Consider the following 13,374-nt stretch of genomic DNA (forward strand, 5'->3'; position numbering starts at 1 on the left):
GAGTTGGAGTGTAGGGATAGAAGAACTAAAGGTACGCAAATAGAGATTGCGATGAAGTGAGATAAACAGATATGGGGGAAGTGAGGGAAAGAAAGTGGGGGGCAAAAAGCAGAGCCTGAAGGGAGGAAAAACAGTGATAATATTAGTATCAGTTGAACAATTCTATTGATAAGTGGCTAATACATAGGTGGAAAATCAGAAAGAGGAGAGAAGGAAGAATATTTGAAGGGGCATCTGAGAGGAGAATGATACCATAAATAGCTTTTGAGGAGCTTCCTCTAAATCTGACAAACAAGTGTCCTGTTGTTAGCACTCTTGTAAATCAAAACATAAAGGGATGAAAAGTTCAGGATAGGGTGAAGTAGGAGATATTCACCAGGTATTATAGAGCAGGAGATGCCGCTTTGAAAGGCTGCTTCTTTTAGAACAAACCGTATCTGCAGCTGTAAAATTAGAGCAAACAAGATGAAGACACGTAATTTGCTTTCACTGGGTCAGATTTTTTTTCACACAAGTGTATGTGGAAGGCCATCATGCCTGTATCCAGCATGCTGCCTATGATGTGCCTAACTCCCTTGGTGGGTTTAACATAAAATAAAACAGTGGAAAAAAAGGACTGCTCAACCACTGGCCAAGGGGAATTTCTCTTTTACAGGGAAGTTGTATGATGAAACAGAAGATGGGAAGTAAATCTTGCTGTTTTGAAAATGCATGTTGTAGGTTTTGACCCAAGGGATCCTAATGTTCATACTCTGTCTTGCACAAGCAATTCTTGTCCATGCTGTGGTGGTGTTAAAGCCCAGCAGATGACTTCTGTGAATACAAATTTCTCCTTCAGAGACTTACGAGAATGATCCCTGCAGCTGTTAATCCTCAAAGAACTGCAGATGGCTTTTGAGGGAACAGGTTACAGCTCTGATAAACTGAGTTTTTCATGATTTGCACACTTCATGTCCTCAGGAAGCATTTATGAGCATAGATTCTGTGAGCAACTTGAATTTTGTTTCTGTACATCGAAAATACCTGTGAAATTTTGTTAAGAACAATTGTTCTCCTTGTAATGAGTTGCCTTAAACAGTCACTTGCACATGCTTTATTGGATCTCAGCTATGCCTGTAGGAGAAAAAGTAACACTGGGTCACTTCTTACATAGATACTGGGATGTTTCTGTTCATATTTTACTTGGGCGTTATTGCATTACATTGTTGTGTAGTTTTATTAAATTTTAAAACTAGAATTTGGTAAGTTTGTTAACCTGTGGTTTAAATTCCATGCAGCATACCATATAGCTAGATGATACATTTCTGTTTCAGGGCCATTTTTTCAGTTAGTGTTTCTTCATGACATTACCTAGGGTTTTACTGTGAAATTTTCTAGAGTGTTGTAGCGGGTGAATTTTGAAGGTTAGGTAAAATCCTGTTTTATGATTAGAGTTTTTTAGAGCTTGCCTATAATCCATGACTGTTTGACTCTATAAAGAATTTACCACCTCACAGCAGTAAACCATTTCTGGCGTGATCTTTCTGCATTAGCTAAGCAGAGAGTCAAGTGTAGAAGAGAGGAATTCTGATGTCTGCATGACTGTTATGAAATGGAATGGAGCTTGATGAAAAGTCTAGTTCTCCATGTGCTCGTGATTTACACCAGTGAATTGGAGATAGTAGTTGAGCCCCCTGTGTGATCTCTCCGATCTATGGCAGTCTGGATTCTTGGTGCAAAGAGAGAGAGCTTCATTCTCTACATGGAAACCATTATCCACTTGCAGCTTGCATTGCACTGAGGTTACTAAGGTTGCTTTCCTTATCCTTCTTAACTAAAGGGTTCAACTTCTACTTTCACCCAGCTGAGTGCTTGGAGTCCCCCTGCCCCCTATTTTTTTCTACGTGCATGACACATTCTGCATTCTAACTAAATTGGGTTTTTTGCTATAGGATATTGGTGGACAATCCATTCAAGTGTTCCTGTGAAATTATGTGGATCAAGAAATTTCAAGAGACCAAGTTTTACACAGAAACTCAGGATTTATATTGCATAGATGACAACAACAAGAGGACAGCCTTGCTGGATATGAAGGTCCCGAACTGCGGTAATACTCTTTTAACGTAAAATTACTGCTAAATTGTTGTGACATTTGTGACATTGTGACAAAAACAAACGTGTTTTTGCAAGATACCTATCAGGATGACAAATGCACTGCTAAAGGAAAAGGTTTCAGTGGAGATATTAACCACTCAGTGGTCTTTCACCCCACATGGAATAATTCTGGGAGCTTCATGTAAAGGTTTTTTTTTAGCTTGATCCTTTAAGAATGTACCACTGTTCAGCTGCAGAAAAACAGAACACCAATTATAGATAACACACAAGAATTATATAAAATGCATGTGCCTTTGTTAAACTAAACAGTAGTGCTTCCAAGCTCAATAGACACAAAATTTTACCTCCTTGAATTTTTTTTCAGGTATTTATGGTTAGTGAAGTCTTTATTTTCCTTCAAAAATACAAACTCTAGTGCTGGGACCATAGAAAGAAAATTCAGAACAACTGCCTGCTAGTAGAGACAAATTAGCAATAGCTCTGTTCTTCACACAGATAAAACTTGACTGAGTTCACTTGTAAAGGCTATGCAAAAGAGTCATAAGAAACTTAGATCTGTAGCATTTTGCAGCATACTGTTTTCAGTTAGCTTATACAGATCTGGAGATAGTGGAAAAATGACGAAACAATAAGGCTTTTTTTGTATACAACTTTGCTGCCTGTATGTGCTCCTGGGACAGCTGGTGAAAGGTTTCACCCACTAGTAGAAGAGATTTCTCCTCCTCTGTGTATGAGGGGCAGAGGCTGGGTATTTCTGGCACGACACGAGACCTGCTGGAGTCTGGAGTTTGCTTTGCAGAGTGGGGATCTGGGGTGCCCAGCAGCAGGCAGGCAAGAAGGAAAGGGAACGGGGGTATCCTCGTGGAGGGCTGATTTGGACTGGGAAAGCTGTAAGTGAAGGTGAATAGCAGGAGGAACACAAAAATGATACCTTTTCTCCTTCCACCTTTGCCCATTAGGTGTCGTTTTCTCCACTGCCCCTACGGAGGGTGTGACACCCTCTGATAGCAGCTGCCAGTGAGGAACAGCTGTGGAGGGGAGCTGCTGCAGACCCAACATCTGCAGTGTTTAATGGCAGTAATGCATTTTATGGCCATGTATCATGCTGTTGGTCTCATGCCCAGCTTCCTGCTGGGACCAGTCGTGGTGGTGTATTCACGACAAAAATGATGCTAGTGTCTGGTGCGATCAAAAAAAAAAAAATCTTGACTAAAATACTTGCCATGACAAGGGAAGGTGGTACTTCCAACTAGAGGAGGAAGAGGAGAAGGAAACGTGAGTATATATGACATTCAGATTGGAATTTGCACTGTGTGGAATTTGCATATGGGAAACGTGCATTTTGCTGAAGATCTGTGTGGATGTTAGCACATGCCTGCAAATTATTTATGTTAGTTTGCAGGGTCCAAATATGACTAAACTTTGCATACTTGTTTTTTTTGCTTTTTGTTTTTCTTCTCTTTTAGTGGGTCTTTGCCCTTAATTTATGTTTTTCAAAATGAACCAGTGCAGGACGTAAGTTTTTAATAAAGATGATGACACAGCCTTTTCCTGGGCACAGAATAGAGAATCCCAGGTAAAAAGGAATGACCATCTTGGTGAGCATGGGCTGTGTTCTGCAAGACACCTGAAAGATCCAATGCGTGGCTCTTGCTTTCAGTATCTCTGCAGATATTTTTCTGTGTTTAAAAGGGCAAGACTTAATTTCAAAAAAACCCACTGATGAAGCTGGTTTATTTAATTTCCAGAATTTTCTGAGAGGCTAATAGGTAGAACTGAAATAGAAGAATTCAGCTTTTGACATATGTGAACTTTTTTTCCTGTGAACTGCGTGACCTTTTTAGCTCCTTTTGATGTCAAGAGAAATTTTTGGACGTGCAGGTCTTCGAATTTTATTAATAAAATATATTCTAATTTTCTCTGCTAATGAAATGGTATCATCCCATCTCTCTGGTTCGTTAATTTTTTTTGATTTAGAAACTAAGCAAACATGCTCTCTTCTTTGTGTGCGGGTGTTATTAATTACTTCATAATATTATAGTAAGTGGCCTGTACAATGTGTGGTAAATGTCTTGGTAATAGGACGTGTCGCCACTGTGTGCTGTTAATAAATCTCTTGCTGGGAAGTTGGAAGAGGCCACTGTGGTTTCTTCATCATAAGGCTTTGGTTTGTAGATAATTGATGTGAAAATTAGCAAAGTTCTGTGGTACTTTACTTATTGTTTATATGGTGGAAGTGTTCATTAATGTGCTGATTAAAGGCTGGTTGCAATTTAGATGCCATCAGCTTTGTGATTTCTTTTCTTGAGGTTTAAAGTCAGGTATGCTCACTATGTAGAAGATCCCTTCCAGCTGCAATATTAAAAGTGTCAATCAATTGTTACGATGTTTACAGAATTGTTATTCAACTGCATTTGAAATGTATTTATGTATGATGAAAATTGTCAGATTCTTTTAAGTTTTAAATTCACACTTAATTACTATGTCAAAGGTTTTCAAGTTGCATCTACCACAGTAGTGTTAGCAGAGCCTTCTGTGTAGAGGAATGGTGGTGTTTAGTTTTGCCATTTTCACAGCATTTGCTGGTTGTCTGTACAACATGGACAGCATCACCACCAAGGCCATCCTCTTTATTTTGTTTCCACCTGATAAATAGCATTAGAAAATCAAGAAAGAGAATTAAATAAGTAAACACTTTGTTCTTACTACTACTTCTGTAAGCTCTGGCAGCGATAGCCAATGGTGTATTAAGTCCTTGGAAGCAAGGCATGTCCTATGCCTGGGGTAAGGTCACTCAAAAGACCGTCAGTCTGCAGATCACCTGGATCTCACTGAATGCCAAGGAGGCAAGACCATGTCTTTGGGACTGGTTATTAAGGTGTTGGTTGCTCCCTGTGGTGGGCATTCAGTTACTCAGTTGTTGTTGTTGAACTCAGTGATACTGAAAGAAGTCTTTGTTTCTTGTGGTATTTTGGGGAGAGGCCTGGCTTCTACAGCTGTCTCTGCAGTCCGGTGTAGATTTTTTGTTGCTCTGGATCTCAATCTGGTAATGGCATTTTGCCTTCTCTGGGCAATTTAGTTAATCAGATTGTTTTATATGTGCTGGTGGTGCTTGATCTGGCTTTCAGTTTTGCTTACTGTCCCAGCTTTGCATGCTTATTTATCATATATTGTTTCTGCAGATGTTTTCTTTCTTGTCATTGGTCATGCATGCTAGCTGAAGTCTACTGAACAAAGTAGCAAATGAGTCTTATGTACTAATTGTACATACAACAAACATGTTCAGACTGAATGTTGGTTTACATATGCAGCCAGTCAGTGGAAATGTTGTCTGATCTCAGAACTGTGGGATTTTATGAATTCTAACATTTTTTGTCTGTCTCGTCCCTTCCGCATGAAGTACTGTGGTATTGGTCTTAGGGCTGCTTCTTGTGTATGGCTGACAAAATTTTAGAAATCGTCGTAATGTAGAATTACAACCTAAGGAGATGGGTTGCCCATTTCTTGCTCCATTGGGAAAGCCATGAATGTTTAGAGGCAATTGTTGAGATGACTACAAATGGACTGGTCTGGACCTGGCTTCATTTCAGCCTCTTTCTCGTGATAGATCTTCGTCCTAGAGGTAAATAAGTAAATGGTATTATCAGACTGGAGGCAGGTCGTTATAAATTCTAAGGGGGTAAAGAGGCAAACTGAAGGATTGACGTGTTTATTTCTTTGAATTTACAGAAAAGATCTGTCGTATTAGTGAGTCAATAAAATAAGCATTAGATCTTGGGCAATCACAGTACAAGCAGTCTAAAACCACAAGCAAGGGCATAATCCAGTGGGTGTTGACATTTCTTTCCATTATCAGCCAGACTTCACAGATAAGACTATCAGAAGGAGAACATTACAGGCAGAATGAAGTGTGTTTAAAAAAAGCCTTAAACATTCTCCGTGTTTACCTTTCAGAATATTCATGGGTTCACTAGTCTGTGTTGCTTATTTTGGCTCAAGAACTAGATGTTATGCATGATGTATGGTGGCAAACTGTTCTTATTTTCTCTGTAAGAGTTTTAATTCTTATCTGTATTCATGGGCTGCATGAAAAATGTTTTTTATGAGAGTTTTGACAGTAATGGGGTTTCACTGTTGCTCCAAGTTGAGTTAGAATTTTCCAAACTTAATTAAAACAATTTTCATTTTTCAGCTTTTAAGTGGAAATAACCAATAATTTCTGGATGTTTGAAAAGGCAACAGGAATCTCATTTTCAAAAACATGTACATAACTTCCTTGTGAGCATGCAGACTTTCATCTGTCCATGAAGCAACCAGTAACTTTCATACAGATGTCTAGACATATGATATGTAAATCAGGGCTTGTGAATGATCATGGCTGAGTGTATGTGGTATACGTGAATGTCTCATATTTAAAAAAAAAAGCAGAATTTTGTTTTGTAATTCTGATTCAATTTCTGCTTTAACTTGAATGAAGCAGGTTTATAATACAAAGCAGGTTAGAAATAGAAAGAAGTAAGGCACTATCTAGGGGAAGGAAATGTGTTTTGATCACTCAAGTATTGTTCCTGAACTCAGTGCATTGTGCAGGTTTGCAGAGGTACTCTCTATGCTTGACTTGACGCATTTGCATAAGCGTGGAGCACTGATCTACTGAGGGAGAACAGCTATCTGACTGTTGGCTGGCGGTATTCTTTCTTAGCTCTTACGATGTAACTAGGTGAAGTCAGACAACTAAACAGGTGTATTCTGAAGTCTAAAGAAAGTACTTTTTTCACTTTAAAAGTGGAGACATTTCATGAAGGCATCCCTTCAGCTGTATGCTTGGTATACGATATACTTGGTATCAAGAGTGAAACCCATCATTTTAGTCGTTCATGTAGTTCTCTGAAAATGTTCCTGTTTCAGGATCATGTTTATCATGGTGCAATATTTGAACAGGTCGGCGTTATTTTCAGTATTTTCTGGACACACATGAAATTCCCCAGATAAAGATACAGGAATTGCAACTGCATTACATGCACTTAGTGACTAAGAAGCCATTTGTTAGAGGTTTGCATAAGCTGGTTTAGGCCTCATTAACTTGCATTACAAAGGCTGTTTAGCTCTTGGTTCATCTGTTAAGCTTGTGGCTGCTGTATTCAGCCCAACTGCACTGAATGTATTTGGTTTTCTTTTGAAAGTTGTTGTGGATAAACTGAAGCTTAAATACCAGTTAAGAACAATTTCTCCAGATGTAATTTAATTTCCTTAACCATTCAGGGAATTTGAGAGAAAACATGGCTGGGTACCTTCAGGAGACTGCTAGCAAGGGAACTGTTGATGGGGTTGATAGCCTCTATAGAAACATACAGTCTGAAAATTCTTGCAGACAAACTGTTGATATTAATACGGGGGACGAGGTCAATTAAACGATTCACGTGCTGCAAGATCCTTTCTTATTCAGCACCTTCCTAGTAGAACCCAGGTCAGGCCTAGGGACCTTAAGAGGAAGGCCCTGGGCAGAAGTTGAGGAGCTGATGTAAACCGTGGAAACATAAGCCCTTCATCTGGTGTGAAATGTCAGCAGCAACCTTCAAAGCTTCTGTACAGGTTGACTGCAGAAGACAGCTCTCTGTCCAAGTGAATTTGTGTTGATGCATGGCTATTGGTGGTTTTTGCCTGCATGGTGTTCATGACGGCTTTTGAAGCCCTGGATGGGATGGCAGTTCTGCAGAGATTGGGTTTGTTGCTGTAATTGTGAAGATGAGTTAGCAAGTTTTGTGGTCTTTGCTGTGGCACATGCTGGCTCTACTTACAGAAGTTTGCTTCTAGTGATAATATCAGTTAAGCAGAGAGCGATGGAGTGTTTAAAGGCAAAGTAAGGGTGTATTGGCTCTGGAAAAGCATACTTTAAAGCCTCATCATCTTCCGGTAGAGGCTGTACTTGTTTAATTATTTTCTGTAAAGGTTCCCAGCTGAATGTGACAATCAGGCGTGTCATGATTGGAGGCAGATTTCTTTCAGTATTTTAAAATACTTGGGTGGCTCAGTGAGCTGCCACATCACTCATTCTGCTTCCCAACAGGAAGACGTTCCTCCATAGACTAACGAGGTGGGTGTTGTGAATGTCAGATCTGGCGCGGTAAGAAAATGAGAGTTGGACTTCTAAGAAGGTATGCTGAAAGCAGCAAGCACATGTAGCAAGAAGAGGTCCGAAATGAGCTTGTTTAGTGTGCATATGCCTTCCAACTGCTCATTAGGAAATGCTGAAGGCATGGGAAAGTCCTAAACTCTGGTCTGAATGATTCTCCTCAGGGCTTTGGCAAGGAGCCCTCTACGTTTGGACTCAATCTCTCCCAACGGTAGGAATTTGTGCTTTTCCTTTCAAAAGGGCATAACGAGCTGCTCCTTTTTTTTTTTTTTTTGAATATTTAAAAAAAAAAGTAGTAGCTACAGGAGGAGATTTTGTCATCCTTCTCTGGATTCAAGTTCAGTTCAGGAATCTAACCTACAACTTTGGGGATAATGTCCTCACCACCAACCTGTAGAGTATTTGAGACTATTCTAGCTTAACCCTGTCAGACCTGTGCAAAATACCATGGTCATTGTGGAAAACACCCGTCAAGATTTGTTGTGCCACACGGAGAGCATATCTGTTCAGTGGTTATTCAGTGCTCTATTCAATGGCTATGTATTCTCCTAAAGAGTTGAAGAGGTTTTGATCTGGGACAGTTTCTTTAATTTACATTAACACTCAGCGGGCAGAGTGTGGAAATATGCTGGGGAAAAGGATCATGGTCCAGGATTCCTTTTCCTCTTTCCCCCTTATAGCTTTCAGACTAGTGCCTTTACTATTAATTTTAATCCAAGGGAAATTTCAAGTTTTCTTGTGCGTAATGGCAGAGTTACAGTGGAGAAAGAGAAAGTAATGCCTGGTGGTTAGAGCAGTGAAATGAGAAGTTGCAGGATTCTCTTCCCTGTAGCTGGAGAGGAAAGTGATCTTTGGGCTCCAGAAAAAAGAAGATATATGAGAGAAGATAATTTTTTTAAATATTCCTCATTTCTGCTAATTCTGTATTTTATTTGCCTAACATATTTTTTTATTTTCATTGAATATGGTTGTCATCTTGGAGTAACTTCTTTTAGATTTCTGCAATTACCTCTATGTATTGAGCATTTTGATTTTGTTGTTGTGGTACAATAGGAAATGGAAACAGTGATTTACGTTTCTTTGCATGTAAACTTTTGGGGTATCCTGTTTATAGTGCTCTTAAGATGCAGCCAGGCTGATCTTTGGCCCTGTCGTTCTGCAGACTTCAGTGGAAACACGCCCACTTAGCCCATGGCTGAAATTTGGCTCAGAGCTTGTTGGCTGCAGACAGTTGCTAAGTGGAACACAGGAGGTGTATTACATATCCAACAGCTCCTAGCTTTTTAGCTAGAATTACTAGGAAGTTTTTTGCTTTGTTTTTTAAACCCGTAAAAGCCCATAGGAAAAGGCGATTGGAATTTGTAAACATTCCTGTATTTTCAAACAAGGCAGAATTTTAATAGAATGATATAAGAAAAGTCTGTTTTTCTTACATCTTACATTGATACAACCTGTTCAGAGCCAGTAAGACCTCTGAAATTTGCAGATCCATGTGCACAGTTCTTAACAAATTGCATTGTCAACCATCCTGTTTGCAGGTTCCAGACAGTACAAGTAATGGGTGTTACCGAGCTGTACTGTAGTGCTGTAATTAGTTGTATGTTTTCTCCCTAGAGAGAAAAAGCAAAATAAGGGGAGCCAAGAACCTTGGGCTGTATTCAAATCTTATGTAAGGCAAGCAGACTGGATTTGGGCCACTGTATCTTAAGAATTACAGGGAATATTTTATGAATCAGTGGTTCTGGTAGTCTGCCTTTACATGGTTCAGTCTGATAGATGGTTGCTGGCTCAGTATTAATTTAATCATTCTGGGTCTGATATATTTATTAAAAAGATGATTAAGGATTTCAGGTAAGGATTAAAATGACCTCATTAAAATTCAGATGCAGTTGACTTGTTTTGAGAAAAAAATTGTCAATTTTTTCTTGGTAACTGCTTGTTCTTATCACAGAACAGGTTGACCTGCAAAACTGTGCCAAGTAAAAAAGAGATGTCATGGGCTGCATTGAAAACCATTTAGTGACACTGCATCATGGCTAGATTCCTGGGAGTTTGTCGACAGGCTGATGAAAATCAGGGGCTTGGTGTGCAAAGGATGGCATAAATGAATGCAATATTGGATTTATGGTATTCTCTAAGGTGCTCATTTCTTCATCATGTCATTTCTTAGGTATTAGTGAGGCTAATTGACCATATTGAGAGAATTTTTTTGGTGAAGGATTTTGAGCAGCTGAACAAATCCCAGAACTGAACAGATGAAAGTTGAAGCTGAAAAAATCAATCTGGAATCATAGAATCATAGAATAGTTTGGGTTGGAAGGGACCTTTAAAGGTCATCTAGTCCAACCCCCCTGCCATGGGCAGGGACATCTTCAACTAGATCAGGTTGCTCAGAGCCCCGTCCAGCCTGACCTTGAATGTTTCCAGGGACGGGGCATCCACCACCTCTCTGGGCAACCTGTTCCAGTGTTTCACCACCCTCAGCGTAAAAAATGCCTTCCTTATATCTAGTCTAAATCTACCCCCTTTAGTTTAAAGCCATTCCCCCTTGTCCTGTCGCAACAGGCCCTGCTAAAAAGTTTGCCGCCATCTTTTTTATAAGCCTCCTTTAAGTACTGATAGGCTGCGATAAGGTCTCCCCAGAGCCTTCTCTTCTCTAGGCTGAACAATCCCAACTCTCTCAGCCTTTCTTCATAGCAGAGGTGTTCCATCCCCCTGATCATTTTTGTGACTAATTTTTTGTAACTGTGAAGATAGTTAACCAGTGAAACAACATCTTGGGTGTAATGGTGGATTTTTTTCTCCTTGCATAAGACCACCTTCTTCTAAAAGTTGCTGTAGTGTACTGGCTAGAGCGCTAGCTTGACGCTGAGAGTTGAGTTACAGACTACAGAGTCTGTATTAATACTCAGTTATTTCTTAATTAGGTCATATCCTTCCTTTGACATATATTGACAGTCTGGCTCTACCAAGGTCAGTGTAAGTTTTCTGTAGAAAGTAGTAAGTAGCAGCCTGAAGACTTTGAAAGCCCTCAAGGAATTTAGGCGCATTCTTTTTATTGATTTCCATTGACAGTTGTGTAGCCAAATGCTGTAGTAACCTTTGAAAATTTCATCCAAAGTATTTGGTTTTGTGATTGCTGAAGTCCCAGCTGTGCACAGTGAAGATATGAGTCATTCTCTAGTGACGCTTAACACTTCCACTGTGCGATGGCCTTGGGCCATCGGTTTGCACTAATGATGGTCTGTGAAGGTAAATAGTTTGTTCCTTCTAAAGCATGAGATGGTATTTGGAGAGACTCAGCTGACATAAATGAGTTCCTCCTGCTTGTCTCTGTTGTGTGCAGTTGTGCTGGGGTGAGGGAAGTGACTGCTTATTCTAATCCAGAGCTGCCTATTCCCGGGAGTAAAGTGTTACCAATTTGAATATGAGAACAGATACTCTGTATGTGGTGAAATAACATAGCTGTTATACACCCATACATAATGAAACACGTGGATTTTATTGGACGCTTTTGTCTATTGAACTGCGTAACTCTCTATGTTACAGTTTAAAATTCTCAGTAGCAGGTTCTGTCCTCCCATTTTTGTAGAGATTGAAAAGGTTTGGATAGATTATTGAGAAGAAAGGGGACTTGAGAAAACAAAATGAAACAGAGTGGTCTGAAGAAGATCATTCAGAAACTCTCTTTTCTCTGTCCCGTCAGAACAGGAGAGCACTCAATGAATTTGAATGAACAGACACATTTCAGAACTGGTAAAGGGGAATGGCTCTTGTATGCAGACTGGACAGTACACCTGTGAAACTCATTGCTGCAGAAGGCTATTAAGGCCAAGAAAATAACAAACTTAAGAAAGAAATTGTATACTAGCAGGCTTATTACTGATATCCAGAATTACAATAATTAATGCTGTCAAAGTTTGAAAGAGATACTGTGTTTCGAGCTTTGGGGCACAGGGTAATCTCTGTCTGACAGATAGCAAGATGAGACTTGTGGAAAGATGATGTCATGTCTACCTTGCATGGGCTCTTATGCTACAGTCTAAACTTACTATGCTGGCAGTATACAAAAGTATTTGAACCTGTTCTCTGATTGCTTGTATCAATTACTGTGTACAAAGTCCTTTAAAATGTACATCCGTATCAACAGAAGTGATAGTCATCTAAAGCCCTGCATGTAACAAATTAAGTCAGGAGTAAATGCAGCATGGTTGGATATCTTCCTAATTGTGTAGGTGTCAAAATGCTGCCGACTCGTATAAATGGTCTCACACTATGCTGAGCATACATACTGAGCATATGTGTCTGTTAGGGTGCATTGTGATTTTTTAAATACAGTTATTTTTCAGTGCAGGTTTTGCTGCTTAGTCACGTTGCTTTATTGGTAAGTCCAGTGTGTCACATTTTCTAGAGACGAGGTCTTACGCTACTGTCTGCTTTTTCCAAACAGAGCCACTTCTCAACTAGTGTGTATTCTGCTGTGGAGCAGGGTGGGTGCCACTGGAAATAAAAGCCAAAATGACCTTGCGGTTAAAATTCACTAACTCAAGAAATCCAACCAGAAAAAATGAATCCCAAGGCAATTCTTCTATGTGTTTCCCACCCACCTCTTATGACTGGGAAAGGAAGTAGAAGAAATCACACACAATAATGTGATTATTCTGTTACTCTGTTCTATTCTATTCTATTCTATTCTATTCTATTCTATTCTATTCTATTCTACTCTAGTTATCCTTTTTTGCTGCAATGTTTTCTGCCAGGTCTTGCAACTGGTTTTTAGTGTAACTTTAGGAATCTATAGAATAGCAAGCACTATTATTGTATAATGTTCTGGCAGGATACGAGCATGATGTAGCTGTTTCCCTCAGTGATATAACACCAACATGACACGTGCAAACTTTTGCAAATAAACGGAACTAGATCTAATTCTGGGTAGGAACCAGAACCAGTACCAGAGGAGTTAAACTTCAGTTGCCTATTCTGTAAACAAACACTGCAGGAAGAAGTTGTCTCAGAACTTAACAGCTATTAAAGGAGGGCTCTAAGGGACCAAAGTTGTTTTTATTTTTGCTTACATGAGAGGTTTCATGTGAAATAATGTGTTAGTAGGAGCTGTGCAGGCTTGCACAGTGAAATGCTAATCTGTC

At 39.6% G+C, this 13,374-nt stretch overlaps 1 protein-coding gene across 1 annotated transcript in view; it reads left to right on the forward strand.

Moving 5' to 3' along the window:
* Positions 1-13,374, forward strand: part of NTRK2 (neurotrophic tyrosine kinase, receptor, type 2) — a 190,387-nt gene that overhangs the window by 9,979 nt on the left and 167,034 nt on the right. The window contains exon 4 of the mRNA XM_009328121.1: positions 1,932-2,086. Within this exon, the coding sequence (XP_009326396.1) occupies positions 1,972-2,086 (115 nt within the window). The 5' untranslated portion in view covers positions 1,932-1,971. The remainder of the gene's footprint in view (positions 1-1,931; positions 2,087-13,374) is intronic.

The sequence above is a fragment of the Pygoscelis adeliae genome, unplaced genomic scaffold (genome assembly GCF_000699105.1).
Source record: "Pygoscelis adeliae isolate BGI_AS28 unplaced genomic scaffold, ASM69910v1 Scaffold45, whole genome shotgun sequence".
In the NCBI taxonomy this organism is placed as follows: Eukaryota; Metazoa; Chordata; class Aves; order Sphenisciformes; family Spheniscidae; genus Pygoscelis; species Pygoscelis adeliae.